The sequence below is a fragment of the Pogona vitticeps genome, chromosome 6, assembly GCF_051106095.1.
Source record: "Pogona vitticeps strain Pit_001003342236 chromosome 6, PviZW2.1, whole genome shotgun sequence".
Classification (NCBI taxonomy): Eukaryota; Metazoa; Chordata; class Lepidosauria; order Squamata; family Agamidae; genus Pogona; species Pogona vitticeps.
In genome coordinates, this window is record NC_135788.1 from 72,721,313 (window position 1) to 72,748,544 (window position 27,232).

Consider the following 27,232-nt stretch of genomic DNA (forward strand, 5'->3'; position numbering starts at 1 on the left):
AGTTTCTTCCACCAGTTTTTAGTCTTCCTTCATCAGAATCTAGTATGGTCTTCTATATGATATGTTCTGCATACAAATTGACAGATAAGAGGATAAAATGCACTCTTGTCTGACACCTTTATTCTGCCTTCCACATTCTCTCCAAACCAGCAGATTCTTGTCCACAATACAGTTTATGCTTCAGGACAATCAAATACCGAGACACACCCATCCCCCCCTAGTTTCTCATAATCCACTCATTTGAATACTTTTCTGTAATCTATACACTACATCTTCTTCTGAAATTCACTGGTGTGCCGCAATAGCCAGTGGGTATATGCAATATGATCTTGAATGCCTCTTCTTTTTCAGATTCCAGCTTGATCATCAGGCATTTCCATATAAGGTAAAAGCCTTTGTTGCAACACCTAGAACATCACTTTGCTTGCATGGGAAATTAAAGAATAATGATTCTATAGTTACTGCAGTCCTTGGTATCTCCTTTCTTGGGAATCAGAATGTATATTGAGCATTTCCAGTCTGTGGGCCATTGTTTTGTTTTCCATATTTGTTGGCATATTTTCATTAGGATTTTGACAGATTCAGTCTCTGTCACTTGAAATAGTTGTCTTTGTATTCCATCTACCTCAGTGATTAATTTCTTCTTGGTACTTTCAGAGCAGCTTTCACTTCACTTTCTAGAAATGCAGGTCTAGGATTCATAGGACTCCTCTTCACAGGAGTGTGTCATCTTTTTATCTCTTCTGTATAGGACTTCAGTATACTCTTTCTACCTTGTCTTTATTTTCTCTTGGTCAGATAATGGACTTCCTTGTTGGTTATCCAGCATTCCTCATTTGAGTAAATTCTCTATTTATTGGATCTTCTGGAAGAGAGTTCTTGTTTTTCTTCTTTTGTTGTTTTCTTCTATTCTTTGCTCTGGTTATCATGATAGTTTGTAATAGTTTCAGTGTCAGTCACTGAAAAATTGCATTCAGTATCTCTGTTACATTTTACTTTTGTTTTTGTCATTTAGAATTTTAAGTATTTCTTCTGTCATCCATCTAGATTTTTCTTTTCATTATACTATGTATTTTTCTATTTTTCTATAATCATATATCAGGTTTCAATCCACTGTTCTTATGGTACACAATCAATTGAATTTAGTAATACAAATGTATTCTTCATGTGAAGTTTAAATTATATTTTGTCACTACAATGCTTTTCATGTTCTTTTTCAGAATTACTCCAATGTTGGATATTAATAGTTCATGATCAGTACCCCTTGCCCTCAAGGAAACACTCATTAGGCCCATCAGAAAGAAACCTAGTTTGGCGGCAGACGAAATTGGCAATTATAGGCCTGTTGCCAATGTTTCTTTCATTAGCAAAGTGGTGGAGAGGGTGGTGGCGGACCAGCTTCAGGCTCTTTTGGATGAAACAGATGCCCTGGATCCATATCAGTCGGACTTCAGGCCGCGCCATGGTACAGAAATGGCATTGGTCACCCGGTATGATGACCTATTGAGGGAGGCTGACAGGGATAAAATATCTCTGTTGGTCCTCCTTGACATCTCAGCAGCCTTTGATACTGTTGACCATGGTATCCTCCTGGGGAGGCTCTCCGAGTTGGGAATTGGTGGCCTAGTGCTTGCCTGGCTCTGCTCCTTCTTGGAGGACCGTCCCCAGAGAGTACAGCTTGGGGAGAGTGTTTCAGCCCTGTGGAGTCTCAATTGTGGGGTTCCACAGGGGTTGATTATCTGCCTAATACTGTTTAATATCTATATGAGGCTGCTGGGTGGGGTCATCAGGGGGTGTGGGGCATCTTGTCATCAATATGCTGATGACACCCAGCTCTACATCTCATTTTCACCAACTGCAGGAGATGCCGCTCTGTCCCTTCAGCGCTGCCTGGGGGCCGTACTACAATGGATGCTCAACACCTTGATATGTGCACTTGTAATCTCAAGATTAGACTACTGCAATGCGCTCTACGTGGGGCTAGCTTTGAAGTTGACGTGGAAACTCCAGGTGGTGCAGAATGTGGCAGCCAGACACCTGAGCGGAGTGAGAAAATACCACCATATCTCCCCTATTCTGGCCGCACTGCATTGGCTGCCCATTTGGTTCTGCATCGACTTCAAAGTCTTGATGCTTACATATAAGGCCCTAAATGGTTTAGGGCCTCGATACCTGGTGGAACGCCTACTCCCACCAAGCTTTACCCGTGTCACTCATGTGAGCCAGGAGGTGAGGCTGAGGAGCTGAGGAAAAAACAAGAAACTGGGCCTTTTCGGCGGTGGCCCCTCGCCTCTGGAACAGAGATTTGCGCGGCCCCTTGCTGGGTATTTTTAAAAACCAACTAAAAACTTGGATGTTCAGGCAGGCCTTCCCCTCCAGTTATTATCTGTTTCTTTTCTTCTTGTGGTTTATCTTTCATTTTCCTCCCCATCTTTGATTATTTAATGAAATCTCTTCTTTTCTTCTTCTTCTTATTTTATCATTGTATCATGATTTTGTAAGCTGCCTACAGTGGTCATAACAACCAGATAGGCGGGATATAAACAAACAAACAAACAAACAAACAAACAAACAAACAAACAAACAAACAAACAAACAAACAAACAAACAATAAATAAATAAATAAATAAATAAAAACCTTGGGGCTCTGCCAATGCACAGCCCAAATCAGAAGGGCACCAAGCACTGGTTGGACCAGTTGGCAAAACCGAAAGCGCTTGGCTCTGACACAGTACTCTTCCCTTAGTATGCGAAAGCAGGGAAAGAGGACTCCACGGGCATGGGCAGCCTTCTTAAAGGCTTGCCTTTAGCCCTGCCATGTGCTTCCTTGCTACGTCTCTGTTGGGCGGGCAGGCAAAGAAGCCCAGTCCCAGCAGTTCCACGTCAGTCCAAAGGGGCCTTATCTACTAAATTTCTGTATGCTGAGCTGCTGGTTCAGGGAGAAGGTCAAAGGCATTTAGAAGAAAGGTGGTACTCATTAATAGAGTCATATCTTCCATACATAATTTTTCCATTTCTTCAACTGGTGGAAATTTCCCTTTTGTGTACGTGAAACCTACAAACCTTTATAGTTTGGGAAAGGAGACTTGTAGCTTGAAAAGAAAACAAATTATCAGGAATATTTATGACATTTTTCAAAGCTTACACATTAGAGTCTGTTTTTGTACAAAGTACAAACATAAAGATTGCATATGGAGTGGAAAGGGTAAGACATTGATGTATTCAATGTTTAATCAAGAGACCCAGCATTTTATTAACTTGAGATTTGTTCAGAATTGCATGACAGCAGCTGTGCTGGAAGCTGTGACAGCTTCACTCATCAGTGTCACTCTGTTTTGTCATCCAGCATAAACAGACATGCTTTTCAGATCCATCAGCTCCATTCCTGTTAGTGCATGAGTGCCTGGAAAGTAAAGCAGATTTCATGAAGTTATATTCTTTTAGTATTAAGAAAATACCTATTACTATTCCTGTACCAATTCTTATACTAATCATATACCGATTTACTTAAGGCTAAGGCCCATCAAGCCCAGTAGGATTTACTTATTATAAAATGTGAAGAGTTGCAGTGACATTTCATGCTAAATAATATTACACTACATCAATGTAATATAAATTATTATTATTAGAACAAGTGGTGAATCCAATGGAGATGGTCATCTTTAAAAAGAAGCAAAGTAAAAGGACAAACTTGAATTAAAATAACTCAGAAGCTAAATGTGACGTTTGCCCCTTGTGTCCCCTGTTTGTTTCCCCAAAACAGAGAGCTCACGAAGGCAAACAAATAAAACCCCCACCTTTTCACATGCTGCCACCAGTTGATTTCTTTATCAACGTACTTTACTTAGGAAAGATGAAGGTCCATTCATCACTGTCATTTGAATAAAACAGGTTTATTGACTACAGATGTTTCTATAATAATTCATAAGTATCTTCTTCAGGTTCATCAAGCATCAATAACAATCTTCTATATTATCTTACAGGTTACTATTCACTCCTCAGACTAATCACTCCTCAGATTCCCAAACTAACTCTCTCTCTCCCCCTTCAAACTCAGATCCAGACTGTAAACTAAACTCCTCCTCTCTGGCTCCACCTTTTAACATCTCTAGTGGCCCCACCTCTTAGCCACATCAGCATAAGTCTTGAATAATACATGACTTATTTAACATAATAAGGGTGAATGCCACACTAAACTTCAGGATGCATTTCTTGAGTTGTACCAGTAGGAAAGAAACAAGAGCAACATAAATTCCTTTCTCGTGTGTGTTAAATCATAGAATAATTGTGTTGGAAAGGACCAATAAGGTCATCGAATCCAACCCCCCCCCCCACACACACGCACAATGCAGGAATCCAAGTCAAAGGAGATCTGCAGGAATCCAAGTCATAGGAGATCTGCAGGAATCCAAGTCAAAGAAGATCTGCAGGAATCCAAGTCAAAGGAGATCTGACAGATGGTTGTCAAATTTTCTCTTGAATGCCTCCAGCATGCTATCATATCTACCCTTAGTGTTATCTCAAAGCTAAACATGCCCAGTTCTTTAGTTTTTCCTTATACAAATTGGCTTCCAGTCGCTGATCATCCTTGTTGCCCTCCTCTGTACTTGCTCCAGTTTGTTGGCACCCTTCTTGAAGTGTGGTGTCCAGAACTGGACAAAGTACTCTACATGAGGCCTAACCAGTGCTGAATACATGGGAACTAGGCTCTCATGGGATTTGGAGAATATACTTCTGTTAATGCATCCTAAAATAGCATTTGCCTTTTTGCAGCCACATCACACTGATGGCTCATATTCAGATTTTGATGTACAACAAGTACAAGATCCTTCTCATTTGCAACATTGCTCAGCCAAGTATCCATCATCTTTTTAACTGTGTATTTGGCTTTTCCCCTCTGGGTGTAGAACTTTGCTCTTATCTCTCTTAAATTTCATTCTCCTGTTTTCAGCCCAGTGCTCAAGCCTATTAAGAGCGTTTGAATTATCTTCCAAGATATTAGTTATTTCACCCACTTTTGTGTCATCTGCAAATTTGATATTTCCTATATTTTCTCATCCAAATCATTAATTAAAATGTTGAAGAGCACTGGGCCCAGGACTGAGACTTGTGGTACCTGACTTTTTACATTTCCCCAGTTTGAGAATGAGTCATTGATAATCACTCTCTGAGTACAATTCTGTAACCACCTATGTATCCACCTGGCATCTGTTCTATCTGGCCCTCTCCTAGTTAGCTTGCTAATCAGAATATCCTGAGGCACTTTGTTAAAGACTTTACTGAAGTCAAGGTATATTATGTCTAGAGCATTCATACCATCTACCAGGGAGTTTACATGATCAAAAAATGAGATCAGATTAGTCTGGCAGGATTTATTCTTGACAAATCCACATTGGCTTTGAATTATTACTTTCCCTGGGGTTGATGCCTGGCTGACCAGTCCGGAGTTCCCTGGTTCCTCCTTTTTGCCATTTTTTAAGATGGAGATAACATTAGCTCTCCTCCAGTCATCTGCTACTTCACCCCTCATCCATGATTTCAAGAAAATAATAGCCTTCTTCCATCTTTACCTCTCAGCTTTTGTCTCCCCACACCATTCCAGTTCAGCTTAAAGCCCTCCTGATGAGGTTCTTCATGCTGTGGCCAAGCACATTCTTCTGAGCTCTTGTGAGGTGCAAAGAATCACTTGCTAGCAGTCCATCTTCCAGAAAGCTTAGCCCGTACTCCTAAAATCCAAGTCTCTCATGTCAGAACCATCTTCATAGCCAGTAATTCACCTGAAGTATTTCCCTTTTCCTTTCTGTTCTTCTTCTGAGTACTGGTAGAATGGATGAGAAGACTATCTGGGCCCCAAAGTCCTTGAGTTTCCTTCCAGGAGCTTCGAAGTCCGACATCATTTCTTCATAGCTCCTCTTGGCTGTGTCATTTGTGGGTTTTATGTGTGATGACAGTTCTTTCATCACATCCCTAATCTGTCCTTCAAGGAGACAGTGTACCTCTCCAGTCTTCCTGGGATACTTTAATTTCAATCTCATGCAGTAGGGAGTTTCCTACTACATCTGCTCTTCTTTTCGTAGAGAGTGGTTTAGTGACTGTTTTGCTGAGCTTCAGCCCTTCTCATGTCCTCCTGTGGGGTCTCCTCTGCATGCTGTCTGACAGAATCTGAAAGTGGTTTTGCAGTTCCAGTGATGAAGTGTGTCTTCTCCTTCTTTTGCTGCTAATTATAACACTTTTTCATGGTGCTTCCTGAGCCTTATTTGTACTTTCCTCAGCATTCTTCTCCAGTGCTTTGTCTTTTTTTCCTTCCATCTCCAGTTATATATAGTTTTAATTTCAGGGTGTGGATTTCAAAAGTTAGGAGGGCATTCTAATTCTAATTCTGCACTGGCTGCCCATCCATTTCCGCGTCAACTTCAAAGTGTTAATGCTTACATACAAGGCCCTGAACGGTTTAGGACCTCGATATTTGGCGGAACGCCTGCTCCCACCTAGATCTACCCGGATCACCCGCATGAGCCAGGAGGTGAGACTGGGGAGCCTAACGCCGAGGGAGGCCCGGAAGGAGCGAACACGAAATTGGGCCTTCTCGGCGGTGGCTCCTCACCTCTGGAACAACCTTCCTCCAGCGATTCGTGCAGCCCCTATGCTGGGCACATTTAAGAACCAGCTAAAAACATGGTTATATGTTCAGGCCTTCCCTCCTGTCAATACTTAATTTCCTTTCTCTTACTATCTATTTGTTTTATTATATGTGGTGTTGTTTACTTATAATAATTTTTATGCTTTATTGTATATTTTTATGGAAGCCGCTCAGAGTGGTCAGTCTGACCAGATGAGCGGGATATAAATCAAATTAATAATAATAATAATAATAATAATAATAATAATAATAATAATAATAATAATAATAATAATAATAATAATAATAATAATAATAATAATAATAATAATAATAATAATAATAATAATGTGGAGATTTCTTACTGGTGACTTGGCCTATGCCATGCATTTCAGGAAGACTGACATTGGATTTGTGCATGTGTAACTATCCATCTTACACTGAACATAATCTAGAATAAAGTTTGAGAGAATCTACATTCCTATTGCCTGACTCTGGGTGCACCTCCTTGTAGGAGCGTGGCTTCAAGGGGAATATCAGATCTGATGGAGAATCAAATGTTTTAACTTACAGTGTATCACCATGAATTGTTCAGAGATTATTTACTACAACAATGCTTTTCAATAGCATGGTTGTCCTATGTGTATACTATCACACTCCTTACTAAAATTAACAAATTAAATGGAGGTAAGAAAATGTTTTTTTAAATTCAAAACACAAAAGCATATTTTGAAATGTTTGTAAGGTTCCTCAAAATGTTTTTATGTACAATAATATATGTATAATAATATATGTATGTATATGTGAATGAATGTTTACAACTTGTAAAGTTGAATGAGTATTCTTTTTGGTGTCTCGCAGGTAATATGGAACAGCTGACAGCTCAGTAGTTTAGGTCTCTGGCTGCAGAATCAGAGGTTGAGAGTTCAATTCCCCACTAGTGCCTCCTTGACAAGGACTGGATTCAGTGATCCATATAGTCCCTTCCAGCTCTGTAGTTCTAAGATTTTTTTTAAAAAAATAAATGTAGCTATATTGCCAATCTTTAATATGTACAATGTAAAGAATAATTAAGTTGGAGTGCCTAAAACTAAACACCAACATTCAGCAGACATTAAAAAAAAACAAAAAAAATGGTAGTACCATTAAGATTTGCATAATGAATGTTATCAATCATTTCTTTGTAACAGTCAAAAGGGCATCAGACTTCTGATAGCTTATAGGTTGATTTGTATCAATTCTGAAAATTAATTAATCTCTTCATATGAACATTCTTACAGATATTTCCAGGGCTTATTCTCTCAGACATAAAGCCTGCCAAAAGAATGAAGTTCAAGACCGTATGCTACCTGCTAGTCCAACTTATGCATTGTCGCAAAATGTTCAAAGCTGAGATTCCTTTCTCGAACGTAATGACTTGCGAAGATGATGACAAGGTAAAATTAATTTAACTAAGTAATGTATTCAATTGAAATTTGTTTTCATTTATATCATTAAAATGCCTTCAGCTTTTTTGCGGGTGGGGGCTGACATAAGAGTAATAGGAAACGTGTACTTTCTGGGATATTTTGTTGGAGAATGAATTCATATTAGATATTTAAAAGTGACCTAACCTTGCCTATTTCTATAATATATCACCATGAATCGTTCAGAGATTATTTACAACAACAATGCTTTTCAATAGCATGGTTGTCCTATATGTGTACTATCACATTCTTTACTAAAATTAACAAATTGACTAGAGGTAAGAAGATAATTTTAAAAATTTTGAAATGTTTGTAAGTATGTATATGTGAATGAATGTTTAAATGTGTTTGCTAGAAGCAAGTTTTTGTATTCACATAACCAATTGGTATATGACTGTAGTTGGCCAGGCTGCTATATAAGGCAGGTGTCAGATGGACGTCTGTTAGATAGGGACTGATAGGGAACCAGATAATATGAAATTGAGAAAGGGCTAAACATGTAACAAAGGCGGGGTCTCATACAACAATATGTACCTCAGACAGGAACAAAGATGTAACAGAACTAAATAAGTAATAGGGCAAAATAGGGCTTACAAGTGTAACAGTATTATGATGGGCTAATTATTTCCCAGAGAAAATATGCCTGTCATACCCAAAGTCTAAACACTAAAAGTTATGTCATCTTTTATAGAAGTTAAATAAATAAATAAATAAATAAATAAATAAATAAATAAATAAATAAATAAATAAATAAATAAATAAATAAATAAATAAATAAAAGTTATTTTAGATTCTATCACACAAACACACACTGTAGATGTCTATATAAGGCTACTCTCTCCTACACTGCTGATGGCAGGGACTTCCTTAAGGAGGTATGACAAAGCCTCTAAAGATCTTCTGATTCCCTGCCAGATGAGATTGCCAAGGTCAGCAGCTTTCCATTTCATGAGATTTCAGAGCCAAAGCGAGAGACTAAAGGATGGTGACATCACGGGCATAGATCTTTCAACAGTAGTTGGAAAATTGTGTGTATATTTCTTAGAAAATGAGGCAGCTCTTTGTCTGAAAACCTGTTTATGCAGCTATGCAATGTAAGGCTGATGATGCCATCAGCTGCAGAATTTTTTTTTAAAAGTAAAACATTTCTCAGCCCTCCTGGAGAGCCAGAGCATTGGTTGCCTTTTAATGTGGGGAGGCTGTTGGGTGTTGCAGAAGTTGGGCAGTTAATTTCCAAAAATAGCCCCTGCTAGTAAAATAATCCTGCAAGCAGCAATTTCTGGCAATTTAAACCCCTCCTCCTGATCTTAAGCCCCCAGTGGCTTTCCAGTAATGAAAAGATTACCATGGAATCCATTGCATTTTCAGGGTGGGAAGAATTGGAAATGTTTTATTTACAAAAAAAAAAAAAAAATCACCAAAACTTATGTCATCAACTGTATATGGTGGAGCTGTCCCCACCACGTGCTCCTTGAAAATGTGAATTTCACCTTTTAGGTAGCTAATCAGTCTAAAAATGAATCAGGTACTATTTGAAGACTTCTAGCTTAATAATAGAATCATATAAGTCTCAAATAAATGTACAGGAGAAAATATATGGAATTTATGTTAATGAGATGGAAGGAACCATAAGTTTGCTAATTATAGATGGTGCTGTATTGGAAGGCATTGTTTCTTCATTGTGGTGTCCGTGTATGTACATATAGGGGTTCTGCGCCTGTGCAGACCTTGCTCCAGAAAGTTCTAGAGCCTCAAAATGAAAGTGCCTCCTTGCCTATACTACACATGTACAGCACCATTTTCCTCACTCCTTTTTTGTCCACTACTGTAACAGCATGCAAAAGACTTCTCCAGAGCCTCCACCTCACTTACTGTCATCTCAATAAGTTTTCTGTCTTTCATTTTTCTTCCTCTTGTTTCCTTTCTTCTTTTACCTTAAAAAAGGAGGGGAATGGGAGAGAGATATTTATTTAGGTAGAGTTAGAGGCGACCCCCTCCCTTGTGGCTCCTTTTCCCCCAACAATTTATTGCTGCTGCTTTGATGCAAAAGTATGTCACTTGTGGCAAGAACATCACACTATAGGACAAAAACAGCATTTCTCTTTTTTGCCTGGGAGAAACCCACTTAGCTCAATCTTGCAGAATTCACAAGTTTCATGGCTCTTGCACTTAAGACTCAGCAGTCTCAACTCTGATCTTTTCTCTGGGAACGATCTCTTTGAGCTATGGATCCCCCTACTAAGGCCAATCCCACCCTGCAAATGGACCAGAGAACTCTAATGGGAAAATCCCTGGAACCCGAGCCTGCTCCCTCATCTTCCTCGAAAGCATCTTCAAAGTTGACAAAGAAATCAGAGCATGGTGCTCGAAAGCAAAAGTCAGCATCCACTGCCAAGGTGATGAGAAGAAAGAAAAAGCAACAGGCCCCTGCCGCCAGTGTGGTTGTGGCTACCTCGGATCCTTAGCTTCCTGTCCGCAAGCCTGCCTGTGCTCCTATTGCCCCCACCCAATACACGGACTTGGTTTGAGAGGGTGAATGCTTGAGCCCCTACGTGCAGTGTGTCTTCATCTCATAAAGACCACCCTCTCCTCTACAAGAGCAGTCCTCACTGCCACCATTGGAAGGTGGAGGAATGTCAAGATCAAGGTCCCTCTCCCTTACCCAGCAGTCTCCGCAACTGAGACAACACTACAGGGGGGCTGGAAGACCCATTGTGAGATTGATCTCATATTGCTACCAACCATGCTACTTGTGGTCCCCTTCAGCAGGCCCCTGGTATCATGATGACCCTTATTATGCTCCTTTCTTCTGACCCCCTTGCTTCATGTATGGAGAAATGAAATGGCCATCCCAATCATATAGAAGTTGATTCCGATCCCACAACTGAAGCAAGTCCTGCTTGCATACCTGCACCCTCCCTCGATCTCAGGGGTCCTGCTCTAACAGCCCACAAGGATGCTTTCTCCAACAACATGACTCCCGTTCCCATTGGGACTCTTGAAATCAATCTCAGTCTCCACACTGATCCACCACTTTGTGTTTCCCATGTGGACAATACCGACAACTGGGATCACCCCAGTCATCATCTCAGGCTTTGGCTCTTCAACCGGTGTTGTTCCCCAGCTCTTCTACACACTCCCGATACTTATGTCTCTCTTACCTTATGGTTAGTGCATGATTCCCATTGTCTGCTGACAACACACTCAGATCCTCTTGAAGATCCATGCTTTGAGAACAGCTCCACCGATTCTGAGGGAGAAGAGGGTAAGAGCTCTCTTCCTGCATCTAGATCCTCACCCACTTCTGATTTCCAGGATGACACTCCACTCTCACCTTCAGAAGTCCTCTCTTCTTATAATGACCTAATGGAGAGAATGGCAAAATCATTGCCTTTACCTGTCTTCAAACCGGTACTACCAGCAAAGGATGTCATCTTTGTTTGCATCCATAAAAAGGCAAACATCCCTGTTGCTCAAGCCTTTGACAGACCTCATCAACCAGTCTTGGCAAAGACTCTCCTCAATTCCACCAACATCTCGCAGAATCAAAAACTTCTAGGGAGTCCAACAGGACAAGGCTAAGTTCCTGTTCAAACATCCCACAACAATTTCCATCATTGTACAGACCACCCAGATGAGCTCTAAGGGCTCCTTGTGTGACAACCCAAACAACAAGGAGAGCTGCAAACTTGACCTACTGGCTCAAAAAGGTTACTTATTAGTGGTGCTTCACATGAGTATTGCTAACTACCCGGCCATGATGGGTGCCTACCACAAGTTTATATGGAAAAAGTTTCAAAACCTTATTTCGGCTTTGCCACAAGATAAAAAATCTCTGGCTATCTCATTTCAGCAGAAAGCCTATGCTGTCACAGGACAATAAATTCACCCTGCCCAACATGTTTTAGACTGCAAAGCTAAGAGTATTTCAGCAAGCATCACCTTATGCCACCATGCATGGCTATGCTCCACTGGCCTTCCAGACAACTCTAAATCTTGCATAGAAGACCTCCCACTTGATGGAGATGGCCTCTTTAATGACAAAACCAATGGTTTCATGCAAGACCTGCACAAAAAGAAGACAGATGCAAGGAAAATGTGTTTCAATTCATGTCACTCAACCACCTCTCAGTTCTACCCTCACTGGAAGTGGTCCATGCTGTAATCAAACTACAAATCTCCATTGGAGCATTCCAGGTCATCTGACAAATCCAACCAACAACACTTTACTCCTGCCTCTTCTGCTAAATAAAAGCAGACCACTCTCCCCAAAAACACAGACATCAAATCCAGGCAACAGTTTTGACATATCCCAGCCCAGGCTCAACACTTTCATCGTCTATCCACTGTCTTCTACATCAACAACAGACATACGGTTGGCAAAATTTATGGGATTCCATCACCTCAAACATATGGGTTCTAAACGTGATAGCCCATGGGTATGACATCAGATTTCCATCCCTTCCACCCACAGGTTGTATCTGCCACACCACCTCCCTCCCTGCCATTCAGTTGGAAATTCACCTCTTGAGGAAAAAAAGCCATCTCAAGAGTGTCTCTCCATTGAGCCATCTTCTTCTCCCAGTAAATTACTGTGCCAAAAAAGGATGGAGAACTATGTCCCATCCAGGATCTACATACCTAAAACAGATTCATTGCCCGAAAACATTTCCAGACGGTAACAATACAGTTCATTCTCCCTCTCCTCCAACAAGGAAACTGGTTTGTGTCCATAGACCTCCATGACACAGATGTCCATATCTCAGGTCAACCACAACATCATCACTTCCTCAGCTTCTTCATCGACCAACAGACCTATCACTTCTGCGCACTACCCTTTGGACTCTCCAAAGCCCCAAGGCTATTCACAAAATGCATGGCACCAGTTGCTGCCATCCTCAGAACCTGTGGTATTGCTGTCTTTCCCTACATCAGTGATTGGATTCTGGTGGTATATGACAGGGTCATTCTACATGCCAAGATTGCATTTACCCTTTGCCTACTCTCAAGCCTTGGGCTGCAAGTCAACGAGACCAAGTCACATCTTGTTCCATCTTAGACTACCCAGTACATAACAGCACTCCTAGATGCTAGAAGCACCCAAGCTTGCCTACCTGAACCATGTGTAGACAGCATCATCTGCTGCACATAAAAACTAATTCAGACTCAACACACCTCAGTACATTCTGTTCAATGAATATTGGGACTTATGGTCTCCACCATGTCCGTCCAGCCCACTCTTGACTGAGGATGTGACTGCTACAATCCTTTTACCTTCTTGCCTACAATGACAAGAAAGACCTTCCAAACAAAAGACTGTTTCTCTCGCCACACCTCAAGAGAGAACTACTATCGTGGATGAAAGACCATCATCTCCAACTTGGTGTCCCATTTCTACAACTGCATCCCTCCCATCTCATACTTACAGACACAAGCATGACAGGATGCTTATCATATCATTTTCCTCAAGCTTCTAGCCATTTTCAAGGCCCTCTGGACTTTCAAAAATTTAATTCAAGGTCACATGGATCAGATCACCAACAACAACACCAGGGAGGTGTTGTCAGTGCTGTATTACCTCAACAAGCAAGGAGGAAGTCAATTCCTGAGCCTCCTAAACCTTTGAAGGTATGTGAATGGTGCATTTGCCACCAAATCATCCCTGTGGCAATCCATGTCTCTAGCATGGACACAATGGCAGAACACCTCAGCTGGAAAATGACACACACACACAAATGGGAACTTTCTCAAAAAATATACACCCAACTGATCTCTCACTGGGCTGAGCCTGCTGTGGACATGTTTCCCAGTGCCACCAATTCCAAATGTGCCCGCTACTGCTCCCATGCAAGCAAAAGACCAAACTTATTGGGTAATGCCTTCACCATGACTTGGATGCCCCCCTTCCACTGATTCAGAGCATGAGTGTGAAAATCATACATGATTGCTCAGATGCAATTCTTCTCACCCTATGATGGCCACGCTTCTTGCAGTGATCGGCAGCTTTCAGTTGCCCCTACACCACAACCTTCTCTTCTGCCACAATGGCACAGTTCTTCACCCAGATAACTCTCACCTGAAACTCACCACCTGGAGGATATCCCTCTCATCACAAGCATTTTGAAACAGACTAGATGCCCTTCCACAGACAGACTCTATGGCTATAAGTGGGAGCATTTTCAGTGCTGTGTTGCAAAATGTAACCTCCAGGATTCTCCTACATCTCTGCCCATGGTTCTTACCTTCCTACGACACCTCAAACAACAAGGACTTTCTAACTTCTCTGTCAAAGTTTACTTTGCCACTATCGTCACTCACCAGCCAACAGGTGATCCCTCTGCATGGTTCTTCAGACATCACTGTCAAAAATTTCCTGTAGGGACTTCACAATGACTACCCATATACGCGACTTCCATAGGACCCTGGTCCCTAACACTAGTTCTTTCCCAGTTTACCAAGCCTCCCTTTGAACCCCTGGCTACAATGGATTTCCACCTTCTGTCTCTCAAGATTACACTCTTGCTGGCACTCACATCAGCATGTCGAGCTGCAAAGATTGTGGCTCTTAAAAGTGACTCACCCTCCATCATTTTCTCCTACAACAAGGTCACTTTCCACACTCACATTACCTTCCTCCCCAAGCTAGTGTCCCATTTTCACATTCTCAACCTATCATTTTTGTCCATCTCCACAGAAAAACCTGTGGAAATTCCTCCACTCCTTGAATGTCCAAAGAGCACTGGCCTTCTACCTAGATGGAATGAAAGACTGTAGACAAATGACCAAGCTTTTTGTCTCCTACCAAGGTCCCAAAAAGGGCAATTTATTTCTTCCCAACACTTCTCCAAATGGATCTTCCTAGCTGTGGCTTTGCCCTATGAACTTGCAAACAAATCCCCTTCTCGGGCTTTCCACAGCCACGCTAAACAGAGGACTCTTCCCCCTCTACTGCTTTTATGCAAGGTATAAACAATCCAGGACATCTGTCAGGCAGCCACATGGTCCCCACCCTTTCTCCCAGACTGTAGATGGGATCTCAGGGCTCAGAAAGATTCTACTTTTGTTAGAGTGGCTCTATGCTTTGTCCCAGCGTAACTGCCACCTCCAAACTCTAGCTTGCTAATCACCCCTATGTGTGCATACATGGACACCACAATGAAGAAGATTTGGTTACTTATGTAACTATGGTTCTTTGAGTGGTGACCCATGTATCCACACATCCCACCCACCTCCCCTCTTGTTCTACCCTTCCAATTTTTTTTCTAGCAGCAGACAGTTGGGACTGAGGAAAGTGGGACCACGCACACATGGTATAGGCAGAGAGGAACTTTCATTTTTGAGGCTCTGGAACTTTCTGAAGTGAGGTCTGTCCAGGCGCAGAACCTTTATATGTGGATACATGGATCACCACTCAAAGAACCATAGTTACTTATGTAACCATATCTTTTACCAAGATGGATCAGGAAATGACGCAGCAAGAATTCCAGAGATGAAATGTGTGCTCATGCGTGCATGCACACACACAGACACACACAGACACACACAGACACACAGACACAGACACAGACACACACACACACACACACACACACCACACAGAGAGAGAGAGAGAGAGAGAGAGAGAGAGTCAAACTGAGTAGTAAGAAGTGTAGTCATTCTATCTGGGAACAAACAATAAGCATTTCTGTTACTTTGCACGTCAGTGTTTCAATAACAGTTGCAAGTGACTGAGGAGGAAAATGATTACAAAAAAACAAATTCAATATGGCAATATGTTTCATCAGCAACTTTTTTGAAAAATGAGTCCTTGAATGTATTCAAGAGGGTTGCTGTCAGAAACAGTTCCCAACAACTGCCTGGAAGAGTTCATGAGGTTATGAACTGCTCTTTCCATTAAACACCATTAAACAGAATATCCAAGGTGACTTATAAAATTATGGAAATAGCATTTACATTCCATATAGGCATACAATATCTTTTTTAAGCCACAGTTGTTGATGTTGTTCATAGCTTGTGAAATTCCATCTGAAAGTTAGCCATGTATTCTCACCTCATTCCAAAATCTGTAAGTCATAGATGACAGTGCATGATCAATCTTGTATCTTGTGTGTACATGGGTTTTAGATACTTTACAAATAGAAGTAGAAGCAGCACTTTGTCCCCTTTTTGAATCAGAATAAAGTTTCCATACCACATTTAAAATACATTGAAGTAATTAATGGATAAGATCAAAACTTAATTCCATCCATCCTCCTAATTTTCAATTCTGCCACAGAGGAGAGCATTAAGGACAGCTTCTGAAAAACTCAGGAACCGTTCCTCTTTTTCTACAAACCTTGTGTACAACACTCCTGGAACTCGAGTGAACAGATACATTGGCCGTTTAATAGAGGCCCGTCAAACAGAGTCAGAAATGGCAGATCTACATTTTTTTACCTTGAGGTATAAACAGATTGAACGTGAGCAAAAAGTAAGTGAAACTTTTAATAACTTCATCAGGTAAAGAAATGATTGAGTGCAACTTTGTAATTCATATTCTCTGTACCTAAATCTTGGCTATACTGTCCAAGAATTCATCACCAAAATTGTGGCTCAGTTAAGACGTTACTGTAAATCCTGGTTTAGGGTTAGGAAATGAACAAGATTAACCCTTTGGACTTGTATTTTCAAACTCTTCCTATCTTTTCCCTTCACATGCAGTGGATATTTAAACCATATGTCTATGGTTATAATGAACCCAAACTTCTGTCTGAATGTGCCACCAGCTTTTTCTTTGAAGGGTTGCATATCTGCAGGAGATTGTCTCCAGGTATTCTTTTTCTTGAGTGAGAAATTCATTCAGTTTTTATTTCAGTGTGAATATAACAAAGTTTGCACTTCACAAACCCCAGTAAATAATATATTGCAGTTTGCCCTTTGCCACGTATTTCCAAAATCGCTGATGTGGTTCATACTAAAGAGTACTAAAAATGGATACATTAAAAATGGGATATTTTAAAAGCACACTGTACAACTCTGTCAACTGGAAAATTGCTTGAAAAACTCATATCTTTGAAAAAGTATGCACAAATATGTATGCATTGATAAACATGTACAACACAACTTTTTTTTCTTAAATTGTGCAGAAAAATGAACAGTTGCAGCTATTTTATACAGATTTTTAGAAGTCGTATTCTGATCTGGAATGGGGAAAGAAGGGACTGAGGTCTAAATCCAGTTGTCAGTTCTACCCATTGAATCAATGTGAACTTAATAAGTCAAAACATACCTACATTTCATTGCTCCAGTGGATCTCTTCAAGTTTAGAATAACATTGGATTTAGGTCTTATATTGGAAAAGTAAGAACTTGTACAAAATCACACTTGGAAGATTGTTCCATTCATGTGCAAACATGATTTGAGTCTAGCTGTTATCTTGATAGGGTCAAGGCTGATAAGAACACAGAACCTTCTTGGTAGTTGTAATAATTCCTTGGAACTCTCTTTGTACAGGAAAATCCACCTTATAAAATCTTTTTACTCTTTTTATCTTACTGTTAGGATTTTGTTCTTCTTAAAGAGTTTTACCTGAAATGTCACACATGCTTTCATTGCAACTATTGAGTTTTTGTATCTATTTCTTATGTTTGGTGTTATTTTAATTTTTTTCTTTATTGCACATATGCATATTTTCAATATAAAAGTGTTTCATAACTGAACTGTGATAGTTTTTTCATGAATGAAAAAACAGCGTCTGCTGTTGTGTCATTGGACTCACTGTATCTCAAAAGCTTCACACAGAGAGAATCTCGCCTCATTTGTATAGGTGTGTGTACAAAAATGCTTACACGTATTTCAGGCATTAATTTATTTAACATGAGTGATTGAAATTTTTCTTTAAAAATAGGAAAAGACTTTTGAGAATTTGAAAAATGCCACCAGATATACAATTTTTATAATTTTAGGTTTTGCAATGAATGTATAATTGTACTATGGAAACTTCATAGGAAGGAATTGATCTTTGCTTCTCTTGTTCTCATAGGTGACAATGAAATTTTCTCACCACTGGGTGAGATCATACAACTTTTTCTTGTAATGTTTAAATTTGGGGCCTTTTTGTGAAAGACAGAAAAATTTTGTAATTTGCCCAAAACCTTTGTATTTTGTGCAAAATTCAGAATTTTTAAGACAAAATACAAAGGCTAGTGTCTTGCTGCCTAAACACACAATGGAAGGAAAACCACATAAATGTCACCCCTCCCCACTCCAAAGTTCCTTGTCACATGCCCATTCTTCACTAGTTACATGGTTGGACATACAATGGGTCACATAATAGGAAGCCTGTTGGGACATGGGAGGCACTTGTATAATTTCACCTCTACTTCCTGTCTAGAGAACAGTATTAGCCAGTATTGTGCAGAATCTACAAAACAACTTTTTGTGCTAATGTTGCTACTGACAAAATGCAAAACCTGCACAGGAGCAAAATATTTCCTGCAGTATTGAACTTTTTTTTAATATCAAGGATAGGAAAAACTGTGAACACTTATTCAATCTATTCGCGAAGGCTTTCATGGCCGGGATCTAATGGTTGTTGTGGGTTTTTCGGGCTTCTTGGCCGTGTTCTGAAGGTGGTTCTTCCTAACGTTTCGCCAGTCTCTGTGGCCGGCATCTTCAGAGGACAGAAAACTGAGACTGGCGAAACGTGAGGAAGAACCACCTTCAGAACATGGCCAAGAAGCCCGAAAAACCCACAACAACTTATTCAATCCTTGCATCATAGGTATAGCAATTACAGAGATAAGATTGTTTGACAGGCCTTATCATCTACTTCCTTCTCTCTTTGTTTTTTGCACCCAACTCTGTATATCCTAAACATAGTAGGGATAGATAATTAATGGGGAAAACTGTAAGAGAAGAAAAATGATTTTGTATAAATGCAGATCTTGAATAATCTGTTTACAGTTCACCAAGCCCATTCAATATTCTTACATATTATGACATTTTATTTTATTTATTTATTTATTTTATTTTATTTATATCCCACCTATCTAGCCAGCTAAGACCACTCTAGGCGGCTTACAACATAAAAATACACAATACAAGTATATATAAGACAATTTTTACAGAGTAAAACATACCAAGTTAATCATGTTTATCAAGTTTATATTAAATGCAAGATAAATTCTTATTAGGACAATTAGATATTGGGGTTTTTTTGCCACTATTTGGTTTTCATATCATAACTGAAAGGGGGGGGGATCAGCCTTTATTAATACCAGTCACTGAGATTTGGATGATTTAAAATACTGAGGAAGATGGTTTTGTAAGCCCATGACTGTTCTATTATTACTTTCAGTAGCCTTCAGAGAAACTCCAAAACCAATGTCAGTTCTTCTCCTTCTTTTTAAGACACACGTGAGATGGAGAACTGGAGGATTATGCTGGCTTCAGAAATACTTTGGAGCCTATAGTCAGGCACTGTCTTTTCCTGCCCTTTTGCTGATTCTGGAAATAGTCTATTAAAAAGACAAAAATGTTGTGGCACTTCAAAGATTAACTGTTATATTTTAAAAGCTCACATTAAAATATAACAGGCTTTAACGTGCCATAGGGTTTTTGTCTTTTGTCTTTTGTTTTTTCTTCCCTTTGGGTTTTGCCTGATTTGCTTGCACAGACTAACATGGCTACCTCTTTAAGAAGGATGCCAATAAACTGGAAAAAGTTCAGAGGAGAGCAGAAAAGGATGATCCGGGGGCTCAAAACCAAGCCCTATGAGGAAATACTTGAAGAATTGGGCATATTTAGTCTTGAGAAGAGAGGGCTGAGGGGAGGTATGATATCAGTTTTAAAAGACTTGTATACAGTAGGAGTCATACAGAGGAGGAGCAGGATCTATTCTCAGTCATCCCAGAGTGCAGGACATGTACTAATGGGTTTAAACTACAGGAAGCTAGATTTATGCTGAATATCAGGAAAAACCTCTCAAATGTTAGAGCAGTATGACAATGGAACCAATTACCTCAGGAGGTGGTGAGAATTCCAACACTGGTGGTATTTAAGAGAAAAATTGACAATAATTTTTCAGATCTATTTTAATTTGCATCCCTGCATTGAGCAGGGGGCTGGACTCGATGGCCCAATTATTCTATGATTCTAAAACTGCAAATATTCTGAAGCCATGTGCTTGCCAAGGCCAAGCTGCTGTTCATACTGTATATTTAAATGTAGAATTTATGTGCTTTAGATACAGGGAATATAATAGGAATGAGTAAGTAACTGCCATTATGTGTCTTTTCTCCCTCTTCTCATTCACAGTATCATCAGCTTCAGGATGAATATTTCACCAGTGCTGTAGTCTTGTCGCTGATTCTAGCTGCCTTATTTGGCCTTGTCTATCTTTTAATAATCCCACAGTAAGTGGTTTTGCCCCCACCATCTAATATTATATGCATTGGTTGTTGTGGGTTTTTTGGGCTCTTTGGCCGTGTTCTGAAGGTTGTTCTTCCTAACGTTTTGCCAGTCTCTGTGGCCGGCATCTTCAGAGGACAGCACTACAATATGCATTGTAGATTTCTACTGAAGGATCTCAGTTTTGGGAAAGTTTTGGCTTTCTTAACAGCTTTACTATGAGGCACTGAAATAGGGGACAATCTAAGAGAGAATTTGTGCTCTTGTGAGACTTTGTTCATTTCTGTAAATAAATAAAATGTAGAACCACAAAGACTACTTTCTTGCTCCTTCTGAAAGAAAGCACAACAGAAGGAGAGAGACACTGGATGAATTGTTTCCTTCTTTCTCAACAGTTTGTCCTTGTATGCTTCCTTTGTATGTGTGATTAGCTTCACAAAGATAAGGCATTAGAGATATCTTGAAAATTGTACAAACCATGATAGTAAAAAAGTGCTTATCCTGGTTTTGTGCTGAAGGAAGATTCTCAGGAAATGAAAGGTTTTAACTGCTCACCCCTGGGCTGGTCTTCTGGTCTAGTCTTAATCCTTGGCATCAGCTAATCATCCAAGGGTCTCTCTTTCAGACTATGTTTCCATTAATGCATATTCTGTAATGATGCCTGTATCTAGAGTTGGCATCACTACAGGGCTAAAAAGGACAAATATCACCAAAAAGGAGGACAAGGATTGACAAGACAGGACCTAATTAAAAGACATAGGGAAACCACCACAGTAGACACTTGATCCCAATAATAGGAGGATGTGATGGCCATACATCAGAACAATATTTGAAGCATCAAACTTAGTAAAATATACTCTTTCGTTGATTTTTAATGCCCTACAACAAGCCTGAACAGGATACAATAGCGAAAAACAGCAATTTCTGAGTTGGATAAACTGACCACATGTACAACACACTTGTAACTAGATGAGGCAGATGCAGCAAGTCACAGTACATCCTCAGAACAACATTCAAGTACCCATTATGGGCAGAAAATGAATATTGCACAAAATAGCCTGGAATGGTGACATCCAGATAGGACAGCCAAACAAAATCCACAGCACATCCAATTAGAGGAAACTAATGCATTAAGCGTGGAAAAAACATTCTGATATTCATTCCAGAGAGAAAATAGACATCATGCAATACAGCCTGGAATGGTGACTTATGAGTAGAACAGCCCAACAAAATTCACCTACCCCATCTGACCAGAAGAGACTGATGTAACCACTTATAAAATGTACCCAGAAGCAACATTCCAGTACCCATTCTGGGCAGAAAACTGGTATTGCACAAAATAGCCTAGAACACAGACGTACAAGAAATACACCCAGTGAAATTCAGCAAAATGAAGAAGGACATTTCTCTGATGCTGGAGAGTTTTATCATACCATAAATTCACATTCAGTTTCACTAACAGAGAAAGGTCTCTCCTTCCGAACAAGCATGCAACCATATTTTTTGCTCTTAGGAGCAAAACGCATTCCATAAGACAAATAAAAAAATAGGGATGTACAAGACAAAAATTATAACCACAAATCCAGACCTCAGATCAGCACCACATTTGACACAGATGTAGCAGAACCTCTGCTCTTGCTCTGTGTTGAATCTGGGGTTGTTTTGGCAAAGGGTTTTTGAGTTATGGTATTTTAAACATAATACTGTTTCACCTCTGTACACAAGCAAGCGTCTTTCAGCTACAGTTGATGGAATATAGATAAAGTACATGGATAAGACCTGCATGCCTGGGGGGGGGGGGGACACACACACACTTTTTAAAGGTATATTTTTCTTTCATGATGATTGGGTTTGTCGGGGCTCTAATTCAGACCCTTTAATTAGTGCTTTTAAAGCCCTGAAACTTCTGGGTGCTGCCTGCTGCCTTTTTAAAATAACTCCCCAGAACTCTAAAAGAACTATTAGCATAGCATAGCATTCTGGCCAATCAGAATGTATCTGAATGCAGCCATACTAATACAGGGTAGGTGTCAGAATGCATTCAGTATGAAAGAAAGCATTTAACTCCTTCCTGGCCACTAATTTTTAGCTCCTGCCTGTGAAAATATTTTAAAATATATTTTTTAAAAATAGGTAATAATATTCAGTACCTCACTCATTTAAGCTGTGAAATCACTGGGTTTTTCTATGTTGCTGGAGTTTATTTCAAAGCAAGTTTTTTTACTCAATTTACTCATGTGTAAGTTTACCTGGTTTACTCATGCATACATTTACCCAGTTTACTCATAAGTTTACAGATCCATATGATTTTAGATGTAATCCTCCCTAAACCACTGTCACATCAGATCCCATTTGAATCCAAAGACTACATCACAAAATCTATGAGTCCTTCAGCACATGGTGCTGCAGTGACACAAAAACATGAATCCGAATTGCAGATCTTTGTGGATCCATGTGATTTTTCTTCAGGTTCATCCCCAAATCACTGTCCAGTCATAGGCCCCTTCTCTGCACACATACTAAAGCACAGAAATTGTGGCTTTGCGGTGGTGCAAAAACACCAATCCAAGGAATGGATAACATCCACCATTACCACCACCTTAGAACCACAGAGATGGAAGGGACCCTATGGACCATCATGTCCAGCCCCTGACAAATCAGCACAGTGGGGAATTGAGCTCCCAACCTCAGAGACCTAAACCACTGAGCTATCTAAGAGTTCTTTGAGCCACATGATTTTTACGTAGGATCATCCCCAAACTACTACCCAATCATAGGGCCCATCAGTGCCACATAGGTAGTCCCAGTGTATGGTTTTGCAGTGGTGCAAAAACATGGATCCGATTCATAGATGTTCATGGATCTGTGTGATTTTAATTGGGGTAATCCCAGTTGGGATAACCACTGTCAAGTCATAGGCCTCCATTTGTGCTCACAGATTACAATGCAGATCATGACTGCAGACACATTCTGGTTTGTCACAATGCTATGCTATGCAAATAGTTCAGTCATTTAGAATGTTCACATTTCCATGATGTATGTGCATGGTATGTGCATGGCAGGATAGACTCAGGTTCCTCAATTTTTGCTCAAGTGAGAGCTCAGGCTTGACTTGATTGAGCACCCACTTTCCTGCTTTTCTACCAACATTACATTTATAAAGAACTATTAGCATAGCATTATCTACACACACACACACACACACCACTCCACGAGATTCTTGTACCTGACCAAATTTCTAGGGCAAACATAGTGTCACAGGATTTCCAGCAGAAATCATATTTAACAGTCTCCTTTCTTTCTTCCTCAGTCATATCATATGCTTGATAGAGACTTGTCAAGCTGCCTCCTTTCTCTGGAGCAGGATGAAAAATTAATCCAAAGAAAATAGTGTGTGATATCTTTATTAGCTCACTGAAAATTCACATACAAAGCTAGCTGTAGTCAACCCTTTCCCTTAGATTGAATAAAAGGATGACATGGTCCCCCCCCCCCGTAGAAAAAACAAACTGCTTCATTTCATCCTATATATGTGCTTAGTCCATCTGAGCTCCCATTTAAACACAACGTCTATATAAATGAAATCATGAAGAAACAACAAGTTGTTGCCAACCAATTATCTATTGTCATCTCTTTTTTCTATTTGTTTGTTTGTTTGTTTGTTTGTTTGTTTGGAACAGGTGTTGCTTAGGACACTACCTTGATAACCATTGCTAATTAAAATTTTATGGTTCAGAATTACAAGAGTTTGCAGAGGACCTGTGGGTCATTTTGGCCAGTGTGTGTTGTGGGAAATTGTTGCAAGACACCACAGACATTCTGTAGTGTTCTTAGTCATTCAACCCTGAAGCAGAGGGAAGGTAGCGAAACAAAACCCAAAACAATCAAGCCACTTTGGGTTCCTTTAGGAGATAAAAATATTTTAAACAAACAAACAAAACTTTATCTTATTAACAGAGTGTATCAGAACCCAGTCAACCTTTGACAGAATATTCCTTAGCCTTGCTGATCCTACCACTTTGCTGCTGCTTAGCCCATCCCTTTTTCCTGTTGTTCTTTTCAACTCCTTTTTTCACTATTTCCCACAGGGCAAGTGAATGTCTATCACCTGGCAACAGGACTGGCATTCACCTTCTAACTTTGTCTTTAGGTCATCCCAGCACATGTAGCTAATATCACCATCAAGTCAGTTTTTTTAAGATCAAATACTAATTGTATACCTTGTGCAAAATGAAGAAATGCAGTAAAACACTTCAGTTCCTTTCAAAGAAAAATTCTTGCATACTATTATATACAGTAAAAAAGTGAGAAAATGGTGTAAGAAAACGTAAGCATCTGAGAGTCATGATGTGTCAGGCAGTTTATCTTAACACTCTCTTTCCCAAAGTGGTTAGCATTTGATTATGGCCCTGTAAGTATAAACCTTTTTTTGCTTGTGCCCCTAGTGACTGGCATTCAGAAGCATGCTGCTTGTGGTCCTGAAAGCAGTAAAATAACTACCAGTGATAGCTTACCCACCTATAATTGATCTGTCCCTGTTAAACTCTTCTAAGATAGTGGCCATCACCACATTCTGTGCATTGAAGTCTGTCCTACATGAAGCATTATTTCAATTTTTCTTTCTTTCTTGAACACTCTGCCCTGCCCTAGTTTCATTAGACAACCTTGACTATAATGAGAGAAGGAAAAAAGTATCCACATTGTCCCAGACTCACATAAGTGTATTCATGCCATTACATCTCCCTCTTTTCTGAACTACCCCAACAACACCGTTCCCCTGCAGGGGAATTGTATCAGGCCCCTAGTCATTTTTTAAGGAGCCATTAAATGGTCATTAAAAAAGTACTGCAGTGCTGAAAGCTGACAATATTCAGCAACAAATAAAGATAAATTCAGAGTGCAACGCTGAGAAATCTACTGTTGTCTGTCAACACAGAAAAATTCTTAATATGTAAAGTTCTTAATATTCAATGCTTTTATGTAAGTTCACAATTCAGTTTCTGCCTGTTCCTTCTAGGAGTACCATAGTACTTGTCCTCCTGGTGTTCTGCATATGCTTTCTGGTGGCATGTATCATGTATCTACATGTCACACGAGTACAAGTAAGTGATCTTAAATACCATGATTTCTTATTCTGATGAAAAAGGGGTGGGTGTGGCTGGATGAAAAAGATGAAGAAAGTTTTAGAACCATAGAACCAAATATAACTGTGCAGTTATACTTAGTTGTGCTCCTGATGGGGAATTCTGGCTAGGGGGTTGGGGGAGGAAATGCTTCTTCTCTGTCAGGACACCCAAAAGGAGGAGAATGTTTCCTTTGTCTCACAACCATGCAGTGGGGGTGGGGGGGTGGAAACCTGCTGAGCATGTAGTCACCAATCATCAATGCCTATCCATGCAGTTATTCTGTTTCACCATCATTTGGCTGCTCACTAATTCCCCACCCCATCTCGGGCCTACCTATGCTGGACAGCCTTTCTCTCTGAGAAAGTCTTTTGAATCCCAGGTACAGAAACACATTTGTATATGCATTAACAATTTTCTTTTATTCGAATGGTGATATAAATTGTGGAATATCCTAATGAAGAATGTTTAGCTTTAATCAGTACCACATATCTACAAAGATAAACTTGGGATCACCAAAACTGAATTCTTGATCGTACAGCCAGTTCTGGCAATATGAAAGTGCACAAATATTAGGGACATCAAAAGGTTCAGGATGACATGTTTTGATAGGAAAATATCCCAGAAGCAAAGCATTAAGATGCACCCTTGCCTCTCAATCTCCTGCTTAATATTTTAGAATGAACAGCTGAATTAGAGAATTCTTCAAATGGGATATCTGTGAAAATAATATAGTTTCATGCAGAAAGTCATTCTGATGCATGAGAGAGAAAATGCAAATAATACTTCACATGGTGACAGAGCTTTTATAACAAAGATAATATTTGACTATTGACTGACTTTTAACCTGCCACACAAGGCAGGCTGCTTTCATGTCACAACGTGTACAACTTTGCAATTATATGCATGGTACTATTTTATTTTATTTTATTTATAGAGAACCCCATTAGTGCTATGCACTATTCTGGGCAGTTTACAACAAAATAAAAACACTATAATTATATATTGAATAAACAGATGAACAAACCCACAAAAACTCCAAGAGGTATAAATTGCAAAATAAAACATGGAGCATGAGGCATATAAACAGAGAAAACAGTCAGGTTTGCAAAAAAATAAATTAGTAAATAAAAATTCATCTCCATAAAGCAGTATTTTTAAAAGCCTTTTAAATGTTGGGAGGGAGGGGGCCAGGCACAGCTTTTCCAGGAGTTGGTTCTGAAAGCCCTGTTTCTGGTGGATGATTCTCTGGCCTCATTGGAAGTGGCTACCTGGAGGAGCATTGCCTGTGAGGACCTCATGGAGTGGGTAGATGACCTTGGGGAAAGATGCTCCAACAGGTAACATGGTCCCAAACTGTGAAGAGCTTTGTTAGGTGATCATCAGAACTTTGAATCCGATCTGGGATGGAACAAGTAGCCGGTGTAAGTGAGCCAGGACTTGGGAAATGTGATCAAATTTGCTCACACCAACCACCAGTCCGGCCACTACGTTATGAACCCACTGCAAACTCTGGATAAATCTCAAAGGGAGTCTCACATAGAGAAATTGAAATAGTCGATGCAGGAGATGACCAGTGCATTCACCAGAGTCTTGAGGTTTTCCTTGTCTAAGAAGGCATGGAGTTGGGCAAT

The 27,232-nt window shown here is 39.9% G+C and overlaps 1 protein-coding gene and 1 long non-coding RNA gene across 2 annotated transcripts in view; one reads left to right on the forward strand and one right to left on the reverse strand.

Annotated features, from left to right (window-relative positions):
* ADCY1 (adenylate cyclase 1) overlaps window positions 1-27,232 on the forward strand; it is a 295,043-nt gene that overhangs the window by 230,778 nt on the left and 37,033 nt on the right. Inside the window, exons 8-11 of the mRNA XM_073003860.2 lie at window positions 7,900-8,055; window positions 16,361-16,555; window positions 20,383-20,480; window positions 25,493-25,577. Coding sequence (XP_072859961.2) covers window positions 7,900-8,055; window positions 16,361-16,555; window positions 20,383-20,480; window positions 25,493-25,577 — 534 coding nt within the window. The remainder of the gene's footprint in view (window positions 1-7,899; window positions 8,056-16,360; window positions 16,556-20,382; window positions 20,481-25,492; window positions 25,578-27,232) is intronic.
* LOC140708356 (uncharacterized) lies at window positions 3,289-11,361 on the reverse strand. Its single transcript, XR_012088477.2, has 3 exons — window positions 11,247-11,361; window positions 9,958-10,019; window positions 3,289-3,403 (listed from the first exon to the last, which is right to left on the reverse strand). It is a non-coding gene; the product is annotated as an uncharacterized LOC140708356 (long non-coding RNA).